The sequence below is a fragment of the Nilaparvata lugens genome, chromosome 7 (assembly GCF_014356525.2).
Source record: "Nilaparvata lugens isolate BPH chromosome 7, ASM1435652v1, whole genome shotgun sequence".
Lineage (NCBI taxonomy): Eukaryota > Metazoa > Arthropoda > Insecta > Hemiptera > Delphacidae > Nilaparvata > Nilaparvata lugens.
The window spans coordinates 44,509,785-44,535,741 of NC_052510.1; the positions used below are offsets into that span (position 1 = coordinate 44,509,785).

At 35.1% G+C, this 25,957-nt stretch overlaps 1 protein-coding gene across 1 annotated transcript; it reads right to left on the minus strand.

Moving 5' to 3' along the window:
* Positions 1 to 338: 338 nt before the first annotated feature.
* LOC111049801 (probable ATP-dependent RNA helicase DDX31) lies at positions 339 to 25,893 on the minus strand. Its single transcript, XM_039432847.1, has 11 exons — positions 25,627 to 25,893; positions 20,319 to 20,567; positions 19,232 to 19,498; positions 17,242 to 17,462; positions 15,967 to 16,249; positions 14,133 to 14,327; positions 6,369 to 6,559; positions 5,191 to 5,266; positions 4,793 to 4,904; positions 3,886 to 4,054; positions 339 to 509 (listed from the first exon to the last, which is right to left on the minus strand). Exons 1-11 carry the CDS (start codon positions 25,711 to 25,713, stop codon positions 392 to 394), a joined length of 1,968 nt encoding a protein of 655 aa, XP_039288781.1. The 5' UTR covers positions 25,714 to 25,893; the 3' UTR covers positions 339 to 391.
* Between the last annotated feature and the right edge of the window lie 64 nt (positions 25,894 to 25,957).

Sequence of the window (25,957 nt, forward strand, 5' to 3'; positions counted from 1 at the left end):
GAAAAGCCTGAGGTTCCAATGAATCATTGATTTAGCATGAATAGAATTTCCATTCTCTATTACAGCTGATTATTGTAACATAAATTTGTGCTGATAATAAAGGGAGCCAAAATTGTGAGATTACTGAGGGCAAAGATAATAAGTTTCAAATAATCAAATGGAGATGACTCAAAATGACTCACAAAATGTTGGGTACTCTTCGTCCATTTTTTGACGATATTTCTTTCGAGTCATGTGACAGCAAAAGTTATCGACTACAACCATAGAAATAACAAAGGTACTAATTTTCTATTCTTATTCTGTTACAAGCAAATTAATTGTGGAGATTAAAAGAAGACTCACATTTAATAAAAGTGTATAATCTCTATTTACAATCAAAGAAAGAATACAATCATAAATCACTTTTGTTTTTCTTCTTTTTAAACGAGATCCCGCTGTCAAACTCGGAGAATTTCTTCGATCTGACTTGTTTGGGTTTCTTAGCAGCGCGGTTGAACCTTTCTTTGTAGCTGAAATTGAAAAAATGTAAATATTACTAACCATCACTTCAGAGGAAACTCATAGAAAAATCATAGCAGATCAGTGGAGCTTCTTCCATTCGTAATTCGAAAGTTTTGGAAGCAGAAATATTATTAGAAATATCAAGTTGGAAGTTATTATTCGTTGATTATATTATAAGACAGACCAATAATATATCATTCTGATTAAAGTAAGCCTTTCTTAAGCAATTGACAGAAAGAAAACATAGTCAAGCAGTCAACTCGCCACAAGTACAAAAATAATAAGTCTAATAATATTCAGTGGAAAAATTTAGCTATATTCATAACTATGTCTAAACAGAGAATAATTATTGTCAAAGAAAATGAAATGTTAAGTTCAGAACTATAAAATACAAGAACTTAAAATGCTTGAGCTCCAAAAGATTGGTGGAGAATTTAAAATTACAATTGATTATCAAATTCTTAAGCATGCTGCACACAGGGACAATAGTAGCTTCATGTAATGTACAATGTACAATAGGAACTGTCACGTACATGTAAATGTCATGTACATTTTGATCACCGGACATTTCCAATTCTGCGTTCTCGCAGCAGCTAGTGGAAGCTACAACTGACCCTGTGTGCAGACCGCTTTATAAATAGCCAATTATTGGAGTTGGCTGATTTAAACTAATCTATAACGCTGTAAACTAAAAAATGCGTATCAAATATACTTGAATAGACTATCCACCATCTACGATAAGACCTGTAGAAGATACCTAAGTAGTCAAACTATCGTAAGTAGTTTGAACTTGATTCAGCTTTTTCGTTCATCTTGCGTTATGGAAGTGCGACTTGATAATCATTTCAAAAGCAATTTCACTAAATAATTTTCAAAATACAGTAACACTTCTTGGTTTTTTCAAAAATATAGATTCTAGCTAAGGTTTCTCTAAGATACAACAATTCTAGGAGGTAAATTAGAATCAGTAAACTATTACATAAACAGGAGAACACAATTGAGCATTGAACAGGGTACATTATGAGCTATGTAATAGCACAAAGGGTAGACAAACAAGCATGGCAGTTTCCGAATCGGTGAAAACAACAGTGAAATTCTGTCTATAAACAACGAATAGAAGTAAACAGCGATTTTCCAAACATTAGCGGCCGGCCGTGATGAAATGCTCCATTGGTCTGGCTTCATCGATTCAACTAACTGCTCTCTTGCCTCTTGGTCTCTGTCTGCCAACAATAGTCAGTCAGTCAGTCAGCCAGTACTGTTCTACTGCACTGGGGGACGGGATGGAACGATAAAATTATTCAAAGATGAAAGTGAAAAGTGCAGCTACGTTTTAGTAAAATACGCGGCTAAAACGCTTGCCGCTCAATTGGCCAATTTTCGAATTGCGTTGATCATGCAAAATACGGACGGCTAATTTGTGTGTTACGCTCAGAAAATTCACTTTGTTACATCACCGATTCAATGTAGCGGAGTTGAAAGATGTGAGAGTGTAAGTCTAATTAGGAATAAGAGAATTTTCATTCGAAATACATTCATAATAATCCCAAATAGTGAGTTCATCATTTTTAAGTGGATAAAGAGGAAAGATGAAGCAAGCGTTTTAAATGAAAAAATGTTATGATTATGCCTAAATAATTCAAAAACCCGTGTGTGGGAAAAATTGTGAGGGATGCTACAAGTAAATGCCATATGGAATAGGAATAGTACCCACGACCAGTTATGGCATACTAAAATTGCAACACTGCAGACTATGCTACGCCGACTCGCCAATTTTTATCAGGGAAACCATCTGAATTTCAAGGACTTTGTCAGATTTGTCAGGACTTTGACAGGACCATGCAGAGGGGATAAAAACTAGCTCTTCTAGAAAAATTCCGTTTAGTATCATGTTATGATATATCAGATTGCTTGAAAGAAATTTTTTCATAACTCAAATTCTGATTTTCAGCATTGTAATGGTAGAATACATCAATGAATGGGAAGCAGATTGGGAATGCTTCTAAATTTATAACAAAAAAAGCCAAATCAAAAGAAAATCTCATGAGTATAAGAAGCTATACATTTATTGTGTCGTGACTCTTAGTTCACGGGTTAACGTTGCTTCAACAAGATATTATCATGGAGGAACAATAGCATAAACTTACGCTATAGTTACTCTATGATATTATTTAGCATAAATAAAGAGTATAAGAAATATTAGGCAATTGTGTCCTCAAACACAGCAAAAAGCTAAAATTTCAGTGAAATAGGATGTATTGTGCATCATATCGTTACAAGAGAATATTCAATTATTGGAACTTCAATTCTAAATAATATGAACTAGACATAGAAATTTTCAATGCTGACTATGATCTACAACTGTGTCACTAAAACACTCCATTATTTCCGAGCCGCAATTCGTTTCACATGTTCCGTGGGTGCATTATGTCCCTTTGTCACTGTATTATAACAAAGAAAGAACGAAAAATCCCTAAAGATATCCCACAGCGTAGTTATACCACCACTCGTATGAAAAACTGAAAATCCTGTCGTAAGAATAAGCCGAATAAAAACGTATTGGAATGTAATTGCAATAACCATATAAAGTATCTTTGATTGGTCCAATGTACGATTGAATACAATAATGGACCAATCATACTGGAGAGTGGAAGAAGAGAAGGACGAATTTTCCATGCTAGTTATAGAGGTGTAAGAGAGCATTCTACATAGGTTGGAGATCATACATGTCAAAAGACATGACATAGGAGCACGTACATGTTCAAAAGATGTTTTCCTCCACACTTCTACACTTCACTTAGTATGTCATCCATCAAAATGTCAGCCATCAATGCTATTGAGATTGTACATGTTTGCACGAAAATATCAATTCAAATATCAATCAACATGTACAGTAACTGTACTTGTGATAATATAAGCGCTTGATATGTTTTGTTATTCTCCTATACTGGAAACTTTTCTGTTCCATCAAGTTAAATAGCACAAATTTATGCATTTTTACAATCTTTAGGTGGAACTATTTCAAACATATTTACTGACTGTAATCTATTGCTTTAAACAAGTGCAAAAGAAAGAGAAGAATAACATTTCTTATTGATTTTCAAAAGGTTGGCTTTACAAAAGTTCAAAACGAAAGAAGACACAGACTTGGAAAAAACGATAAAGCGATTAAATCAAATAAGAGTGAGAAGCTCACAAACAGACTTTAATGATCAACTAAATAATAAATAATATAAACCTATATGAAAAGCATGAAGTTGTTTGTTTATGTCCTAATCTCAACGTTCAAGCACAGGTGAAAAACTTATGTGGGAATCATCCATGAAAAATCCAACAATAACTCCTTGCAAATCAGTGATAGAGTGAAAAAATGAATTAGTTTACCCATTGTGTTGATCTTCATTCTTTGAGTTAGTCATTCCTTTGATAGTGGACGGTGGATCTCTGAGTGCGAAGCTCTTGGCATAGTGGCCCAAGTGCAGACTCTTGAAATCGAAAGCTTCTCGCGACTCTCTAGGATAACTGGCGTAGAATCTAACCCACGATTGATAAGCTGAAACCAACGTATAATGTATTATTGATGGAATAGATTTACTGTAATGGCCATCACACACCTAATGTTTCTATGCTACGTCGGTTTGAAATGGACAGATTGATTACCAAAATATCGTAAAGAAGTATACCTCCTCCATCAAATTTCTCCTTTGGAACAGAATGAGTCAAGTCTAGTACTGTATGAAAACCCCCTTATTGATAGAATTGACGCAATTTTGAAATATTTACTAAAACAGGCTACGTATCAAGGGACTTTAATTACAAAGAACATGAGAACTAGATAGAATTTATCTTTACTTATATTATGCACAAGTTTTCTATATTCCCTCATTTTCAGCGATGAGGTATTTATATAGTTCCAAATTGAAAATAGTTTGGTTCAACAATTTTAGAACTGGAAGGTTGCTTCTTTTCCTGGAATACTGGAATGTATTAGATATTTATACTAAATCTTATGTAGAATATTTAGTTTAAGACCAAAATATTGGAATAATATCACACATTATCAAACAAATTTCTCCAACGGAACAGAGTGTCCACAAATTTCGACTTTTGAAAACCATGAATTTGTTCAATCGTATAATTATTTATATCAATTAAAATACAAAGACATCTCAAGATAAAATATAATGAGCTACATTGGAAAAGATTTACATCTAATTCAATATGACTGAAACAAATTTATTTTGTTCATGGACTTGAGACAGAATGGTAAAAGGTTTCTATCAATTATTACCTTTGCATGCCAAACTGTGAAGTTTCTTCTGGTCATACAAGGAGTTCTCGAATTGGAGTTGAAGTGCTGTGGCTGCCGCTTCAGTGGTTGGGCCACCACCTCGTCTATCTCTCTGCAAACACAATTAAGAATTTGATTGCATACATTCTTCCAAAAACTAAACTAACCAAAAAATATTGGCAATGATTTATTAGGCAAGCAAGTACCATACATCGGGCTAAAAACAATACAATTGTTTGTCAAGAATCCAGATTGGTTGTCAATTTGTAATATAATGCGCTTAGTATATTGGAGCGTAGTGTATTTAGGCGGCATGATTGTATTATTATGATACAACCACAAATTTATGAGTCTAATATACAAGTTGGAAAAAACAAACAAAAAATGAGGAAACTAACCTGAAATTCATCAGCTCCTTCCAGGGGTAACAAACGCAAGTTATTCAAGCAATTTTCCATCGTCTCTTCCATCAACCTGAAAAATATAGAAATTAATAATCGTGAGCACACTTATACATGCAGTAGAAACAAATGCCTGGAGAAATACGACTCACCAGAAAAATCTAGAACGATGACAATATATCTGTGCTGTACTGAATAGAATTTGTTTACTTAGACTAGAGGTAATCCTATCGATGCTCTATATATTGGGATTCACTAATAGATGTGCCAGTTCACTAAAAGTTCTCTTTAAGACTGGAAATATGTTCCAACACGATATGAATGCTGTACCCAAAATTTGTTCCACTATATGATCCTTAATTATATAACAAAGAATTATAAATTTTATGATTGATTTTACAACACAGCATAAGAATAAAGTTATCAAGAATTGAATGCAACATCATACCTGAAATTAAAAATTCAATATAACATCAAGGTGCTTCTGAAATAGACCGAAAAACTAGATAGAACAATATACCAAATTTGCTGGTTTTTAGGCTTTGTTTTATTATTTGGTGGTTGATGAGGAGGTTACAATTTGATGATGAGGTGGTTGAAAAATGTGATGAGGTTGATGAGGTCATTGATTTTCACTAGGATTAACCTCCACAGTATCAACTCCACTATTTTAACCGTGTAAAACACATATTAATGTTATGGAATCTTTCCATAGCTGAAGAAAATTGTTTACATAGAAGGGGTATCAGTTCCACTATCACTATATAACTTAGTTCTGTAATTAAAGTAGTTAAAAGTTAAATAATATAATCAATCTTCTCAAAATATATTATTTGTGATTGTATTGATGAATAAATGAATAAAATAAGTACGGTTGTATTCATCATGGTGAACTACTCATAAATTTCTCAAAATGAGTTAAATTCATTATAGTATGCTTCATACCGTTCCAAGTCAAAGTGGGGTTCCCCCCCCCTACATACACATAAATAGTATTGTATGGAGATTCCAAAATATGTTTTATATTGTATTCCATATTCGTGTATTATGTTTTTTAGAAAATAAATTTGAATTGAATTTGAAATGAGTATAGCACCATTCATGATAATATGTTTCAAGTCTAAACCGCAAGCTGTTCCAATACAGTAGTTAATAGTGAGTGACTGACGACTAACTTGATGTTTTTGTGTTCGAGTAGGGCAATGAACGGCAGCTCTGACGGGGCGAGGAAGATGAGAGCCGAGCCGGCGAGGCCAGCCCGAGCCGTGCGACCCACTCGGTGAACATAGTCGGACGGAGTGGTTGGCGCTGTGTACTGCACTATCCACTCCACATTCGGCAGGTCCAGGCCTCTCGCCGCCACGTCCTAAACACAAACAAAAACACCACTACAATCAATGTCTATTTCCAAATATACTAAAATAGACTTGAAATTACTATTAAACAGACTAATAAAAAATCTAATATAAAGACAGTTGAAATTCGTCTTATTCTGATCATTGAAGATTGGTCGTTTTTCCACTACTGATTGTCGGCCGACATTTACCCGGTAATGATTCCGATATTCCAATATTCATTAGCCGACACTCAGAATGTACGTCGACTCATGCATTAGCCGAAAAACATAATTTGAAGAGTGTCATTGAAATATGTTGTGACTTGCATGTAGCTGCACACACTAAAAGCAACCAGCAAGTGCAAGCGTTCAGTGTGTGTTCCTATTGCTCTTTCCAGATTTTGTTCCTCATCTGCACGCTTGATCATGCATAACCAATCTTGCACTTGCACATATACCCATTCAATGTGATCACGCCCTAATTCACAGCTGATTCTCAGCCAAATGGAGGACAAATTCCAAGTGTCGGCCGACTATTGCTAAGTGTGAGAACGTTCATTCTCTTGGAATGATATGATGCCCAATCTACTATTCAATTCCAAATGAAGAGATTATCATGATTTTATAACAATAGAAAGCACCAAATCAAATACACCCAAATAATCATATTGAGATAGGAGTAATTTTGGGCGTGCTCATACGTTAGTATCATCACAGAGGGCTTCAACCTCAAAAACTTCAATATCAGAGGAATTACAAAGACAATAATTGAAGCTAACTTACCAGAAATAAGTAGCAACCATTGCTAAAAAACCCTTTAAGAATGTTGTATCATCTTATATTTGTAATGTATATAGTCAATAATGAAATAAATTTCACGAATATGAGAAACTAATTATTTATTTATCGTGTAGTGACACATGGTTAACAATATGAAGTTGCCTCTACAGCTAAATCGTTATATTAAAACAAATAAGAATCTTTAAGAAATTGTCTCGTCAATTTGTATGTTTAGTGACAGTGAATCATTACATCTGCCAAAACAGCAAACATACTACTTATCCCTTTAGCTAGAATGTAAATCAACAATATTCACATTCTGTATTGTCTAGCTGAGAAACATAAACTTTTAGTTAGAATAGTTATAAGTTGAAGAATATTAGAATACCATCAGCGATCACAATTAAGTGGACAAGAAAACACCACCACATCGTTCAAGCAAGGACAAAAGTCAATTTCCAATTTGAAACAATTAGAAATTATCAATTCCAGAATGGCATAACAGGTTGTTTAGAGATTCGTACAAAATGAAATACAGTAATAGAAATCACCCAACATCTATATGGATCAAGGGCTGTAGATATTTGAAACTGAAAAATAATAAAAATCAATTTGAGTTTAAAATAGCTGCACGCAACAGTGTGTGGATGGTTGCACTACTTCTCTCTCACTCCCTCACTCTTTCTTTCTCTTTTCCTTATCTCTCTCACATTCTCTTCATCTCTCTCTCTTCTCTTTCTATTTAAAGATATATTTTTCAAGATCTTTTCAAGTTTTTTTCTTGATGTTTAGCCTCCCGCTGTATGATGGATATAGAACGGAAACTGTATAAGACAGAGTGCGCACCCCTCCCAGCAATGCGCATGCGCGACACTAATCACAAAAGAGGAGCCCCAGGGCGCAGGCGCAGTAAACAACAATCGTCCGATATTAAATCAAATCAAGTGAAATAGCAACAACAAAAATCACACAGGAAACAACTGTGTCAGTTCACTTGCTCTATTTGTTCGTAAGCAAAAATATATATGTAATCCACCATTAACTCTTCCCATTTCTAGATAAATGTTATTTGAAATGTTTCAAGTAAGAAACTTGATGAGATAAATTTTCAAATTTAAATCAAAATTGTAAGTTATTAAGTTCTCATAAGATGACAGTGGAGTTGCAATAATCCCGTTTTCAATGAAAACAATTATATTAATTTAAATATTACATACATGTGGAACATCAAATTCATCCGTTGGGCCTATCCACCAATAAAATCCATATAATTATTTATTGATGTATTGTAATCATTGATATTTATAATTTTTGTTATTGATCCTACATGAATCTTGGATGCTTATTGCAACTTTATTTCGAAACATTAATTAAGAATGAATATAGATCTCAATTAAGTTATCTAAAATAGATGAAAATTATAGAAGGCAATTGAGGGTGTGCATACAGTGAGCAGTCATGCGTTCCGAGTTCCAGCGGTATTAAAAGGGTATAGATTTATATATATGGATATCTATATCCTCCTTACGACCGCTGACCGGTCTCTGTAGGCACACACCGACAACCTTAATTTCAAGGCATAATTGATTGCTTGAAGTTAGTAACTTCCCTTTTGTTAGGCAGGTTTTTAGAACTCGATATTACAAAATTAGAATGATTAGGGCCCAAAATACAATTTCAATTATTTCAGTAAAAATAACATAAAATTTCATGAAATCCCTCTATGAGCTACTTGAGGGGTAAACATTCACTTTCCAGTAGGTGAATTTTAGCACATTCTTATAGACAATACAATCTCAGAAAGCAACACCCAATTCCAAGACTAATCAATATTAAATCGTTCTTAGTTGTTTGGAGCAAATAATACATTCGACTCAATCCAGAGCAATTCAATTTCAGGAATGTGGGCGCTAAATACTAAAACAGCATCAACTATCGCCATAAATGATTGAATTATTGCACTTAAATAAACAATCATGAACCGTGTTCAATCACCACCTACACAAGCGAAAACTAATTATCGAGTGATATTTTTCAATTAAACAACTATCCGACTAGGGAGTGTAGGTGAACTGATTTAATTCAAGGTTATGGCCGATTGGACTTTTTTATGAATGGAGCTGGTCGGTTGGGTAGTAGTGGACCCCCCGCCGCGGGGCAGACCCCCACTGGTCGCATCTCAACATGATTTACTCATAGACTGACCCCAACACATATCAACAACAAAGTCGAAAAACAAGAAACGACGCGATGACAGCCATTATACGAGTACATTGTCACATTAGAATTGATTTTTTTTTGAAGAAAATTTGATAGAATATAAGTTAGGAAGATCTGGATAAAGTTTGTACTAGTAGATAAACATGGATGTAACGAAAACACATATTTTATCTTCCTCCACTGGAATTGGTTAATTGATATGGTAGAAAAATTGATATAACGATTAAAATTGATGGCATTTGAAATAATCATAAAGAATGTGGGGTCTTCTATTAAATAAATAATCAATCATTAGAGATAAATACATCAGTTGAATGGTATTTTTTCGAAGTGAAACTAATAAGATCTAAATAAAACTTTCTTGTTTTCGAAACCTTTGGACAATCAAGCCTGATGTGATAGAATATATTCAAATAATATAGAAATAAAATAATCTTCTATGACAACAGTTTGTTTTACAATATAAGTAGAATTATTATTTCTATTAAAGAGAAATACTAATAGATAAAAGCATCGAAGTAATTGATGAACTGATAGAGAAATTATGACTATTATTTATTCTTATTGAGATAAAAGTATTCATTCGTTAACTTTCAATTTTCCTTTCTAATATGAATATTTTGAAATGATCCTTTCCTTTACCCTTTCATATTCATCCATATATATATATATATATATTATATATATATATATATATATATATAATATATATATATATATATATATAATATATATATATATATATATATATATATATATATATTATATATATATATATAATATATATATATATATATATATATTATATATATATATATATATTGTAACATACTGAAATTTGGGTAGATATAAAAATCCCTAGCTGAAATATTAATAGGTCTGAGTGAAGTAACTGGCTAATATCGCCAAAGAGATAACATAAAGATTAGATAACATCAGCTTGTCCTGGCTAAACTGTACAACAGCCTAAAAGGAATTGAAATAATTTTTTTTTGCTAATATATAATATATTATAAAATATTGAAGGTTGAGGTTAGGCATAAACATTTAGTGATCGGCGACCTAACGATCGACCGAGCCATGCAACGTAGAATCTGACCAAACACCTTGGCAGAAATCTATTGCGGCAAAACGGTATGCAATTTGAGGAACAAAAGGTCTCACGTGGCTAACTATTATGATGCATGAAACAAATAGTAACGTATAGAAAATTAACTAGCATGTAGAGGGCATATTTAAAAAACCTAATAAAAATAATTAAATGTATCCAGGTAATAGGAGGTTACCAAGCGCATGAATACTGAAACAATTTGCATGCACCAATCACATAATGGCAATTGATAGGCGGCAATAGTATGCCGATTCAAAAATATTTATATATATTTCTACAAATGATTGGGATTTATATAAAATTGTTGTATAGTCTATGTTATGGATATGGCCCGAAGGCAAAGAAATTATTAAACATACAACATAAGCAATAATTTAATATTTTAGTACGGTCTATTTGAACCTTGAATGGCGGAGGACTAGGATATTCAAATTTTATGTAAATTTGGAAGTCGGAAGTGAGAATTGTAAAATTGAGAAAGGAGAACCGACACTCGCCTGCCAAATGCCACCATGAGAGGTCCCTAAATATTATAGAGCGTAATATCTTGCTATAACTTGTAAAAGCTAAAGTTAGATTGAATTATTAAATTTCTTATAAGACTTTGTGATGCTCTTATAAAGCAAAAGTCATTTTCATTTTAAATAATTTTGTAACCCCTTGGAAGAGACGACTCCGGCTACCATAGTCCAGGACCACCAGGAGTTGGATCGACATCAGCAGCTCATAAGAAAATTTCGACACGTGAGTGAGAAATATTGAGTTAGTGACAGGGCGCCCTCAGTGCTTCGAAATTACATAATAATCAAAGCTAGCTCGTCGAAGGGTCTTCTTATAAATTAAGAATTTAATAAAAAATACTTGCGCAAGTAAATATAGTATTAAAGGTATTTTATTAGAGGAGTAATGAGTCAGTACATTTCAGAAATTCTAATAAATCAAAGAAGTATAAAATCTAGGCTGTTAATACATATTCATATGATCTTTAATTTTTGCAATATAATTTGCGATAGTTTGTTGTAGCTCTGATTCACTAGATGAATTGCTCTACTTATTCCGCCAGGTGCCGAATCTTGCACCCTGAGATAAAATATATATCATTACAAAGAAATCTATTAGATACTAGAGAATTTAATATATATATTTGGATTATTGGTTGCCAATTTATCAAGCTGATTTTAAGGAATCTATTTTTAATGGAATTGTCCAAGTCGACAAGTATTAGCAAGCTTATATCGCAGCTACATACAAAAGGATGCATATGATTAAAAAATAAAAGCACATGGTAACGTTTCGTGCTATAAATTTAGAGAATAGTATTTAGCCTGTGATAGTTTACTGATTTCGATTATTGTTCTATTTTTATATTATATATATTTTTATCGCTCTTTATATTTTTTGCCCTGATCTATTTTTGCAATATTTGTTAATATATGTATCAAATTGTTTATGGTGTGCAATTTATTTTAATTCCTCAACACTATAGGATAAGTACCATATATATATATATATATATATAATATATATATATATATATATATATATATATATATATATATATATTTATTTTTTAATGAATTACCAGAATTACAGGGGAAGCTCATATCTGGGCCTATAAAGATTTTTATGAGACTGTATCCTATTAAAAACCACGACCTAATTTTTATAATTATATCAAAATATTTCATGCTCTACCGACTGATGCCAAGCAGGAGGCTAATCGTTATTTAAAAATAAAAATAACGTGACAATATATATATTTTAAACCATAATCCATTATAATAACAACAGCATTACATGGAATAATTGAGAGCAGAAAATAGATATATTCCAGGATATCCAGCGTTGTGTTACCAGATCTAATTGAAGAAATATACCTATTATAGAATAATAGAACCCGATAGAATTAAAGAGAAGTGCGCATTTGGAAGCGACCGAACCCAGTCAACTATTTTGAATTACAAAATGTTATCAGCAGGGTGTCAGCATCACGGCAGAGGCAGAGGCAGAATGCACATTACAATAATACCACAACAGAATACTACAATGATTATGAATCAATCTGGAAGGCCAATGAATCTTCTTTCAATTCAGACCGACATCAAAGAGAGCTCCAACTTTCCAGTTGTTTAACTAAGATGATTATATTATAAACATCGCTATTATTAATAAAAATTACCTCCCAGTGAACTCAAGCAAATAAATCCGACAAGAAAAAGTTTGGGTTCTGATCTTACATGCGGTCCATACAAGCTTCTTATATCACATGCTAGTTGGCAATAAATTTCAAACACTCAACAAACAAAAAGTCAACAATAAAATTAAACACTAATCCATTGGGCGCTCACAAGCAGTGCGTTGCGTGATATGTCAATTCGAATTCAACTTGTTTATTCATATTGATGATTAGTTTACATATCTTCGAACAAGCGTTCACTAATTCCTTGTTTTTTGTTGCATGATTTATGAATGGATAGGGGTCCATGTCGAAATACAGAGCAAGAAGAAAAACGAAAAAGGTGGCCGAATAAACCAGGCACAATGCAAATACACGAAACAACGGATCAAACGTCATTGAGATTTTCGGCAGCTTTTAAGCATAAAGCAGGAGCTAAGCTTTACTTGACAACGAGAAATATAAACGAGAAATGGACTATAACTAAAACATTCTGGTTAGGATTTAACGGAATAGGTTTTATTTGATGAAATTGACCAATTTCAATTTCAAATTCAATGTCAATAATCGTCTCATTAGTTGTATAATAATAGTTTATTTTGATGTTTTATTCTGCATTATCTATCCTCTTGAATCTCGATTCATTAATTAAGATAATATTGAGATTCATTTTAGAATTGGAAAAAAACCTGCATTCTATTCCTGGTTCATATTTATTGGGAACAATAGAGTCTGTGTAATTATAGTCTTATAAGTATTATAGTCTGTGTAAAATGAGTTGAGACTTGGCCCTCCATCCAAATAAATTACAGAGAGAAGTAATATTCGAAAGAAAAACAAATCTTCGCGATTTTTCCAATTTTATCATAAAAGTTAAATTTCCTTTTAATCCTCCAACCCTGAAACTTTTTTAGCACTACTAGTATATCGGGGATGATATTCTACATCCAATTCTGACGTTGAATTGGAAATTTGAGAAAGTTGCAATTTTACACGATTTGGCAACCCTGTAATTTCTTCGGATGGAGGGCCAAGTCTCAACTTGTTTTACACAGACTATAGGTGATTGAGTTGATGGACAATGTATGTAACAATAGACAAAAAGCAAACTCAGCAAAAAATAAACAGAAACACCGACCAAACCCCTTTGGTGTAGGTTAGAATAGAATGACTTTTTTATTTGTTGACGTGGCAAAGTTTGAACAATAATGTCCACTCTACCACTTAACCATGAATAGGTTATGGATATGTTATTTGATAATTAAGTTTGGTAATTTGATAAATAGGCAAGTAAAATGATTGAAGTGTGTACTCACAGTGCAAAAGAGAACTCCAGACTGGGCGGCCCGGAATGTTTTGAATATAGTGGTTCGCTCAGTCTGCGTCATGCTGCCGTGCAACTTGAAGTATTCGGCCGAGTCAGTGAGCACCGTCGTCAGCAGCTCCGTGTGGTAGTCCACCATGTCCTGAGTCGCCATGAAAACTAGCATCTTTCTGCTTCCTTGTTCAATCTGGAAATGTCAAATCCATAAAGCAATGGAATGAGTTATTATAATACTTAATACACCAAGATAGTTCACTTTAATACATTATATTTATTAGTCACTGTAAAGTAAATTACTAGTATAACAGGTACCCAAAGGGTGAAATCCTCTTGATCAAGGAATTATAAGTTTCATACATGAATACCATTGTTAATACTTCACATTTATTGGATTTGTTCTGAATATTTTATTTTGATTTAAAAGGGTTGAAATGAATAAAATTAATATTCTCCTTGATTAATGTTTGACCGACAACATATCATTGAATATGTTTCAAGTTTATTTTATTCTTTATATACTTTTTTTGATTGTGGATTATGCCAACATAAGCTTTTTGCTTGTACGTGGGCAATGGAATGAGAGCACGGGCGAATAATGAGATGATCAAACTTCCTTGACCACCTTGGGATTCAATACCACGAACGGAGTGCTAGCACTTTGAAGGGTTTAACACCTTAGTCGAAGAACCTGGCCGACGTTCTGTGCTCATCTTATCAGTGCTGGTTTCCAATTTATCAAGACTTTTATATTCCAAGTTCATAGTGGATAATTTAATCATGAATACTATTGTACATAGAAGTTATAAATTTATTCTCATTTATCTCAAATAAGTTATGTAGTTCTTTTAGTTGTAATTAATGAGGATGATTAATTTTTTCCCGGTCATCAACCAAGAGCAGTTTCAAGTGTTTCGACTTGAGCTGATAATCACATACTGGCTAGAAACCATGTCCTGCTTGAGAATATAATTTATTAGAAGCCCCAACCAGGCTGCACTGCACTGAAGCGACCATCGGATGGTCTCACGGGACAGCAAGTCACGTCCAGCTAGAAGTATGTGAATTGGGTCGAAAACAGTGTGATAAATTTCTCACATCAATTTCACTTCGGTAGTTTCCATAATGTCATTAGAAACTGCAGTTCATGCGTCAAAAGATAAATTATATTAAACAGAATGTTAATGGTCACCATCCAAGAGCAGTTTCGAGTGTTGATTCGATTTGGGTTGATAATTAGTAGAAACTGTAAGTAATTAGTAGAGCCTACAAACCTAAGAATTATAAGAGCCTAATTGAATAATAATTAGAGTCTGAAATTCCTAGTGAATTGATATTATTTCAATCGTTGGGAATTGAAACATGTATCTATTTTATTTATTGTTTCGTATAAAGCAATGAACTTATATCTCAAACTAACTTAATATACTGATATATTTATTATATCACAAATAACAACACATCAACAAAGTATCGTAAGTGAAAAACAAGTGAACCCTAAAATATGTATTCTCGAAAATGACTAAATTCTAAGTGTTTATATAAACAAGTTTTAAAAAAGTACTATGTAGTTATTTCTATATTAATTGAACAATTCCTATATTAGCCTAATTAAAAACCGATTGAGCTAACTCCTCTTAATATGTTTCATGAGTTGCAAATCGCTTCCCGGCAGTTCGGAGCCCACCTAAATCTGTAGGTCCATTCACCTCTCATTATCATCAGCCTCATTACCCACGCACAAGCCTAGAGCTCATGTGGGCATCACCCTCAGCAAAAAAAATCAAGTAGCCGTATTAGAATACTCTATTAGACTAATTTCTAATTACCTGACATTTCTGGTGTATGATAGCCGCCAATGTGACAAGCCTGAGCTTCGGTGGAGTGACAATGTAGGACTGCTTCAACGACTTGGGTATTGTCATTTGGTCGGATGTGTCTCCACCCTCCCCCCCACCACCCGATAAGGCGTCGATCCGGGATGGCTCATTCAGGGTCAGCCCCGCCAGGCGTTCGACTTTCGGCGTCATCGTTGCTGACAGCAGAATGGTCTGACGACGGAAGGTCGGCCTGTTGAATCCTGACTGCTGGGCTTCTAGGGCATTCACCAAACTGAAAGATGATAATGTAATAAATTGCACAGTTTATCAAGATAAAAATGGAATATATGACATGAGGAATGTCAAATATTTGGACAAAACTATAATAATTTACTGAAAAGGTTTGTAGACTTCACATACACACTAGTAAAATCCATTCCATGATTCAACTAATGGAATAAAACAATTTATGATTTTACCAATATATTTAGCCCAAAAGCTAGAAATTAAGAATCTAATCATTCAAACAGCCCAAAAGCTAGGGATTGAGAATCCAACCATTCAAATATCATGTGCAATACTATACTACTTCGGGATACAAGTTCATATGTTGAGGTGCATTCTGTTTAATAATGTTTGTGAACGACTTCAAATATTTTTTCCAAGTCCTTCCAGTTGAATAGTTCTGTGAATCACCAATTATATAAGCAATAACCCTCTTCGATCAACTACGATGAACTTTGATAGGTAGGTACATGGTGACGCAGGGAAATAAGAAATGTTGGAATAATTTAATTTCCACCAGAAAATTAATAGCTACTGACTCCACACAATTTTGATTGAATTCACCTCGCAATAATATGGAGGTAGACGCAGTACTTTCAACCCGGATTCCTTTGCAATTTCTTCAATAACATATTTATTATATTTCAGTTTGTTTTCATTTACAATATGCAGCAGCTCACTTTTTAAAAGGTCGTCAGAGGCCATTATTTTGTGCTTACTTTATCCATTTCCAAATATCGGCTTTTCCTAAAAGCTATGACGTACAAATCATTGTAATTTTCAATTATTTAATTATTTTAGTCATTCTTTGGATTTCTTTTCGTTGGTAATTGAAATGATGAAAACATGACCCTCATAGTTTAAATGAAACCTTGTTTATTACAAGGGTTTTGTGATTAGCTAATTTATTGAGAGTCAATTGAATCGCGACGTTTCAAACGTTTTTATCTCTTGTGTTTTCACAAACTTTTTGAAAAATGATCAAGAAGCAATGATCACCTTGCTACATCCTTTTCATATCCCATGTCGAGTAAGCGATCGGCTTCGTCCAACACAAACCATTGCACGGTGTTGAGATTCACACATTTAGTGTTCTCGACGTGATCGAGCAGTCGGCCGGGAGTCCCCACTAGAATGTTGATGCCTTTCCTCAACCGCGCCTTCTCCGATTTCTTTTTCTCTCCTCCCACCAGCAAACCAGGCACAAGCCAAGCAAATGACTGCAAAAAAAGAATTGAATTGAAAAATACCTTTTAAAAAATATATTCAATTGAGAATAAGTCGATAGATGTATTTGAAATATTTGGATTACAAAAGAATAGAAATACAGGGATACAGAATAAGTGGAATTATTGTCACCATCTCTTGGATTTTTTATTGAACTGTCTAGACTCAACTGCTAAATAGAGTAAAATATAAGACTGGAGTTAGACCAAAAGAGCGAATGCTTGTTCTGAACAAAGATAAATGAAAATCTGGAGACTGGAAGACACAAATCTAGAAATCATAGACTTTTTGGAGACATAATGGTTCATGCTTCTCATATGTTGGGTTTTTTCTAAGTGATTCATGCTCCAGAATTCGTTTTCTAGCTCTATGCTCGTTTGGTATAAACCCAGCCTGAGACAATGGATTTTTTTTGAAAACCTCGAATTATCAAAAAAAGAATTCCAAGATGGCAATAGAAACAAAAAGAACAAATTGTTCTTCTGGTTATTTAAAAAAATTATTCAATAAATTTTATTTTTTAAAGAATTTCAAGATTCAGAATGGCAATAAGTTAAAAACCAGAAGAACAAAATGTTCAATGGAATATAAGCTGGTTGGAAAACAAATAAATTATTTGTTTTACATTTTGTTCCTCTTTTTAGATTTTCTGTTTAAAAGTATTAAATACTGTTGTAAAACAAACAAAAAATCGACTTTGTGATCAGCAAAAGTACTAAAATACTATTTCGTACTAGTTGCTATTGTGGAAGTGTGGAAGTAAAGAGTACATTTCTATTTCTATTATCGTGAAAAAGGCTCTGTTTCTTATCACCCCAATTGAACAAAAAGTAAGAAACATAACTGTTAAATTTGTAAAAATTGTATTTAATCAGTTTCTGTCTTTGTTTTGATATTATTTCGTTGTGTATGACCTGTTTATCATGTTTAATGTTGTTTCTTATTACCCATATAATTAGATTATGATTTTCAAGTACAATTTCCATTTCACTTTATTTCAATTTCAAAAGGTTTTTCGAAAATAATATACAAGTGCAATTTTTAAACACAATTTTCAAGTATAATTTCCAATTATAATCAAATATAAGTATTCAACATGTAAATCATGATTTTCTAGTGTTTTACTTACAAATTAGAAGGTTGTAAAAAACTTTCGGCCTTTAACTTTTTGAACCTAATTTTTGAATACTCATAACTTTGAATTGAATTGAGGGATAAACCTGAAATTTGGTGGGTCATCAAGATACACCAAGGAGATGTCCCTAACAGTTTCCTTTGATTTTTAATGCTATTACTTAGTGAAATGACTACACTGTTCCTTGTCACCCCAAGTGGGGCAATAAGATACACTTGAATGTGGTAACAAGAAATCAATTTTTATCTCTCTTCATTTTCTATTTAGAGACATGCCAATTTTTTCTTAAACAGCTATTAGTTGTATAAGTAGTATGGCATAAAAATCAACATCATTAATATATTAGTGTATGCTGTGGAATTTTCACATGTTTCTTATTCCCCTATTCGTATCTTATTCGCCCATTCTCCCCTAAATTTTTCTTATTTTTGTGGTAGTATGTGGTGTTTTTACTTTTGGTAATTCAGACTTTTGTTTTTCTATGAGATTGTGTGAGTTATTGGATTATAACTTAGCTGACTTGGATGATGATTTTGACACAACTAATAAAGCACTAGCAGATTTGGAAAAACTATGTTAACGCTCGATTAATAAAATTTATAAGTACGGAAATCTACTGATACTCACTTTGACCAATTTGTTGAAACACTCGTAAGTTTGCAGGGCCAACTCTCTGGTAGGAATAACGACTAGCGCTTTGATTCCATCGGCTCTTGTGATTTTCGGCTCGAATTGTTGCAACAAGTGCAGAATGGGTAATGCGTAGGCCAGCGTCTTGCCACTGCCCGTCTGCGACCTGATCAGAGCATCCTTGCCTTCCAGTAGGATTGGAATCGACATCTGTTGGACCTTTGTTGTTTCCGTTATGCCGAAGTTCTGCTTCAAATTTTGAACCTGGAAAACAGAATGTTCCATTACAAGGAATTGGATAATAGTGTTATAAAAATGGATAGCGTTATATTTAAAGTTATATTGGTATAAAATAATGGTTTTTAATCAGAGTGCCACAAGTTAGGCTTCCCCTCGAGATAAAAAATAATATATATTATTATCCATATTTATTCGATTGAACACTACAGTATTGGAGAAAAAGCACTAGGCCAAAACATATCTTTCTTGATTTAGTGATCTATAGTATTTTTATCACTTTAGTAAATAAAATGATTTATAAATAAATAAATTCATTAGTTAATAATGTATTTTTTAACACTTCAAAAGATCTGAAAATTTTATCATTATTATATATCAATACTTGTTCGCAATGACGAACCCAATAAACTTTCATAATTTTGCTCGAATGAGAAGGTTAAGAGCATGAGGGGGCTGCACATTACTCTATCTATTTCCCTACCCTGGAATTCAAGTGCCACATGTACGCTAACCATGCACTCTCTCCTTCAATATTCCTCTGATGTCTATTAATATTTTCAATATATACTCTGGGCGATCATTGCCCAGTTAACTAAGACGAAGTAATTTAGCGATTCACCAATTGATGGATGGGCTGATTTGGGTTTGATTCCCATTTACCTGAGTCTTACTACTCATTTATTCAAATAAATATGTGATTAATTGGAATAGCGCAATTCAGCAAAAAGCATAGGAGATAATAATTATACATGTATGCCTGGTTAAATTATTGCTAAACGCTTTTATACTGACAAAAACGCATGTAAAATTTTATGATTATTGAAAGAAGACTGAAGCTACTTACAATATATTTGTGAATATTCAGAGACTCAAACGATTCCTTGGAGAATACATCTTCAACGGCTGGTTTGACTTTCTTGTGGCTAACAGTGGGTATTTCAGGATTGTTTGCGAACAACGACGATATTCTCCCTTTGCTCTGACCTTCACCACTGGATAGCGCACTTTCTTTCTTGAGGTCTTGGGAGAGCAGTTTTTTCTTCTTTGCCTTGGGCTGGAAATCTTCTGTGACTTCAACATGTTTTTCAACTTTCTGAAATTAGAACAAAGTCGTCGTGTAAAAAATGTTTTAAAAGTATCAATCAAAGAAATTACATAAACAATTCCAATTTGTGATAGGCTAAAATTATTATGTTTAATGATTAAAATAATAAAATTAAAGAAGTCTGCTCCAATTTATTTTCTAAAATGGGACATAGTCAGCATTTATGCACCGACCTTTGTGCATTGCGGTTACTTCCCCACCACAGAAAACTTAGGCCTACTGTTTGAAAAATTGCGAAACGATTTGCAATTTACAGCCCATGTTTTGGAACATGCTTTGAATAAAATAGTATATCCATTTCATTCACAATAGTAGGCTATCATCCATTACCCTTCCAATGACTAGAGAAGCCAACAGGGCTTTTCTGAATACCATGGGTGAGATAGTGGATAGCATTCCAGACTCTGGCCACGATCCAGCCTCATCAGTGCCTCAAACTCTCCATGAGTTTCATTGTTTCAGGCCATTGAATGAGCTGAAAAACATTGTAGAAGGTGTTAAACCCACCTTCAGCCAAGACATCTATGGTCTATCCACGTATGTCCTAAAGAAAGTAGTTGGTGTGATAATTGGTCCACTCCTTCTTCTAGTCAATGCCTGTCTCAGTGATGGGATATTCCCAGACTGCCTCAAGGTCGCAAGAACTGTGCCCATACATAAAAAAGGTAATCCTGATGATATTGGCAATTTCAGGACAGTTTATATTGTGCCAGTCATCAGTAAAATTATAGAGACTGCCATGTACTGACTGTGGGTGAGGCACATATCTATGACCTTACACTTGCATCGATTTTTTGTAGAACTGTGACCAGATGTGGGGGCTCTGCTCTTTACATTCGGAAAAATATTGATTTTACAGTGATTGATGTGTCTGCACTGTGTAAAGAACTTGACTTGGAAGTAGTGGCTGTGATGGTGCCTGCTTACCATATTATATGTGTTTCATTGTATCACTCTCCTAGTGGTAACTTTGACAGTTTCTGTGACTTATTTGAATGTTTGCTTGCTTTATTGAATAGACACTCCACTTGTAACAGCTGGGGACTTTAATGTGAATTTTATTGGTGACGGCACAAAAGCAAGATGTTATGGATCTTATGAGAAGTTATGGCGTTTACATCACTTGTACCGAGCCCACCAGGGGAGCAGGACAATGTTGCTGTGAGCTTTCAGCCAGGAGTTTGCAGCACTCAAGTGATTGAGCTTCATGGTGATTGAGCTTCATGGTTACCACTCTGCCCTGGTAACAGCTTTCCAAAATTTCAGCTCTTCTGTGGTGAATGATGTATCACCTTCTTGGCATGCCAACTATAATTTCAGAAAAAGACCTATACATGATGCTGCTCTGGCCCTTTTTAGAGATGCACTGGCCAGCACCCCCTGGGAGGCTGGGCTCCATGACAAAAATGACCTGTTTGGAACATTTTTCCAGTATTTCCGGGAGAAGTTTAACAACTTTTTTCCGTAAATTGTCAAGCCACATCGCAATCAAGGACCAAAAAAAAGCCCAGGCCGTGTGAAAAGTCATCTTGAGTGGTACACTGATGATCTTGCCAGACTCAAGGGAATCATGCATGCCCTAAAAGATAGATGTGAGCATGGCAACGGTGATGACAGAGAAAGATACCGTCGGGCCAAATCCATCTACAAAAAAAGTATTGAGCAAGCTAGAAAGTTGGCAACAGCATCTAAAATTGAGAGTGCACCAAATCGTTACAAGGCTGCATGAGATGTGATAAACTCACAAAGATCAATGCCGAGGAGACAACTTGACTTTGCAAGTCCTGACTCTTTCAACAGTCTCTTTATAGAGTCAGTGAATGATAAAGTGAGTGCATTGCCTGTTGTTCCTGAGGAACCAGTTGAGCTTCTGGCTGCACGAGTACCACCCACGCACGCTCGTTTTCCTGTCTTCTGTCCAGTCACTCCAATGGCCCTTTGGAGGATAATCCGGTCTTTTAAACCATCCAGGAGTCCTCATATCTACGGCCGGCATGTCTGCTTATATGCTTCGGGAGGTTATTGATTCTATTTCAGATTCCCTGGCAGCAGCTGTCAACGACTGCCTGAGAACTGGTGTTTTTCCAGATTTCCTGAAGACCTCAAAAACCGTTCCTGTCTACAAGAAGAGGGACCACCAGAGCCTTAACAGCTTCAGGTCAATTTCAGTGACTCCAGTGTTTGGAAAGGTAGTTGAATCAGTCATCAAGCCCCAACTTGAGAACTTCTTTGAAAGACAAAACCTTCTTTCCAGTATGCAGTTCGGTTTTCGAAGAGGGAGGTCTACTGTGGATGCAGTAAATAAAGTAGCTGAACGTATTGGACAGGTGTTTGAGGATGGAGAGTCTCTGGAGCTGACCTTGTGTGACCTGAGCAGAGCCTTTGATTGTGCTCACCATTGCATCCTTATTGAGAAACTGCGCTACTATGGTGTAGTGGACTCAGCGCTATCCATTCTGGAGTCCTATCTGGCTGGGAGGCAGCAGGTGGTGTCTCTGGGTGGAGCTTCTTCCTGTCAACTCCCTGTGAGCCACGGTGTACCTCAGGGATCAATCCTGGGACCGATCCTATTTATAATTATGATAAACGACCTCGACAGTGATAGTTCAACGCTCTTGTTTGTGGATGATGCATCATTGATGTCATCTGGCCGTGACCTTCAGCAGGTGTTGGAGATGTCAGCTGAACATCTGCGGTCTTCAACTTCATGGTTCCTGGTAAACCGATTCCAGTTGAATGCAAACAAGACCCAGCATATCATCTGCAGCTTGTCAAGAAACCTTCCTGGTGATCAAGACCCTGTCAAGCAGCTGGGATTTGTTCTGGATAATAAACTCAACTGGGCCAGCCATATTCAGCATGTGACCACAAGACTGTCCAGAATTTGTTTTCTGCTGCTGAAGCTGAGGGGTCATGTGACTGAGGCCTACTAAGTCATGGTGTATCACACGCTCTTTCACTGTCACGTTTCCTGTGGCCTACTCATGTGGGGTCATTCGGCAAAGGTTGTGGACATACTGAAGCTGCAAAAACGGGCTGCCCGAATCATCACCGCAAGCGATATCGCGCATACTGCAAGCCCCTTTTTGTTAGACTTGGTATTCTAACAGTGATCTGCCACTTCCTACTTCTCTGTCTGATGTATGTCAAGAAGAACCAGCAGTACATGTTGACTCGGACTGATGTGCATGAACATAACACCAGACATCGAGAGCTGATTGATATTCACAGAGTATGCCTTCAGAGATCACAGGTGTGCTTCAGGAGTTCGGCATTGCGATACTTCAATAGGCTGCCTACAGGAGTAAAACAGTTGGATTTAAGAGCGTTCGTGTGAGTTGTATCCAAGCACTTGAGAAGCAAGGCGTAATACAGTGTTAGTGAATATATGAGTAATGATTTGTCGGAAATGCTGTCTTGCTAAACATTCCTTATGTTTATGTATGTTTTTGTTTTGTGTATTGTATTTTTATGTTTTTGACGCCATCGATCCTATATTATGGGTAAAGGATGCAGATTTACCTATTAAGGTAGTCATGTTGAGGCAAATGAGTGAGTATTTGGAAAGTAATAGCCTCTTTGGTGATATGCAGCATGGTTTTAGAGGGGGCAGGTCCCATACATCAGCAGTGCTCTCTCTTGTCCAAAGGAAACAAGAGGTTTTTGAGGAACATGGATCAGTTGAGTTGGTATGGAGCGACCTCTCAAAGGCGTTCGATTATGTGTCCCATGTCATCTTGTTGAGAAAGCTGGCTAGATATGGGTTCCGGGGAAGAGCGTGGAAGATGATCGCCGACTACCTCAAGGACAGAAAGCAGTTGGATTCAATAATGGGTGCCAGATCAAGTGAAGAAGATGTACCCCATGGTGAGCCCCAAGGCTAAGTACTTGGCCCGCTGTTATTTCTGGTTATGATTAATGATTTGCAACTGGATGGGCCAGCTTGCTTTTTGCTGATGACACCACAATCATTGGTCAGGGCAGACGGCCCCATGATGCCAAATCTAAGACTCACACGCTCTTTTCTGAGGCGAAGAAGTGGTTTGCCAATAATAAGCTAAAGCTTAATGAGACCAAAACTCAGGACTCATGTACTCTCAGCAGAACAGTTACTCTTGAAGATGATTGAGCCTGTGACATTACTTGGTTTTGGTATTAATAACAAACTATCATGGGAGTCACATATCACCAAAGTTTGCAAAAGGCTATCTAGAGTTGTTTATTTGCTCCGGAAAATGAGGACGTTTCTCAGTGTTGATTGCCTGCTGATGTTGTACCATGCGGTATTTGTCAGCCACATTCAGTACGGCATCCTTGATATGGGGGCACCCGGCGCATGTGAGGAACATACTCCTGCTCCAGAAGAAGGCACTCCGTGTAGGCCTAATGACATGTAGTGAGTATGATGCACACTGCCAGCCCATATTTCAGCGTTTGGGTATCCATATAGTATAATATGGCCTCTACATACTGTCATCGCTCCTACATGTCAGGAAAAACATCTACACATTCACCAGAAGAGAGGAAGTGCATTCACATGGATCTCGAGGGTCAAATTGGATGTGCCGCGCTGTCGCCTTTCAAGAGTGAAGGATAGTTTCCCAGTGTTGGCTGTGCGAATGTTTAACTGCCTGCCAGACTCAGTTAGGGCGTGCCCTATAAATTGTATTCAGGAACTAAAGAAATAGTGAGAGCTTTGCTGGACTGTGATACTGTCTACAGTTTTTCAATATTGTTTTTAATTACTTGACACGATCTATCAAGGGGGGCCTGGCCTTGATCACGACATTGCAATTTGAATAGGTATGAGTTTTGGTTCTAATAATTATATCGTCTACTTGTAACTACAACTCATTCACCAAAAATAGTATTTGACTTATTAGTGCATGGACATTTTTTAGATTGGGCTACAAAAACAAAAACAGTCACGTTTTAATTTTTATAATTCGTGAAATTATATAAATCTCGTCAAATTGAGAATCATAAGCTTGATTAATAGGAATTATCAAATGAACTCTGAAACAAATTATACATAAATATAACTTACCCTTTTGTTTTGAACCTTTTTATGCTTTGGAACAGGATTAGTGGTAATATTTAGCATCAGTCCGCCATCATCATCTTTCTGTGTCATTTTATTGGTATTTATTAAATTGAAACTAAAATAAAAATAAACTTCTACACTATAATTATAAAATATCAGACAACTATTTATATTATTTTAATTGAAATAACTTTACAATCACAAAATTAACCTAAAAATGTTAATCAACAATTCAACACGAGGACAAAGCGAGAATCAAAATCATGAAGTCGAGTTGTCAAAGTTGATTGATCAATTCATATAGTCGACACAACAAGTCGAGGTAGATTGATCA

What these genes read in the sequence shown, in the direction of transcription:
- LOC111049801 (XM_039432847.1), bottom strand. Translation starts at nt 25,713, where the DNA reads ATGACACAGAAAGATGATGATGGCGGACTGATGCTAAATATTACCACT. An exon ending in TCATACACCAGAAATGTCAG is followed by an intron (nt 14,328 to 15,966) that starts GTAATTAGAAAT and finishes TGACATTTCCAG; the next exon opens with ATTGAACAAGGAAGCAGAAA. An exon ending in CTCGAACACAAAAACATCAA is followed by an intron (nt 5,267 to 6,368) that starts GTTAGTCGTCAG and finishes TATATTTTTCAG; the next exon opens with GTTGATGGAAGAGACGATGG.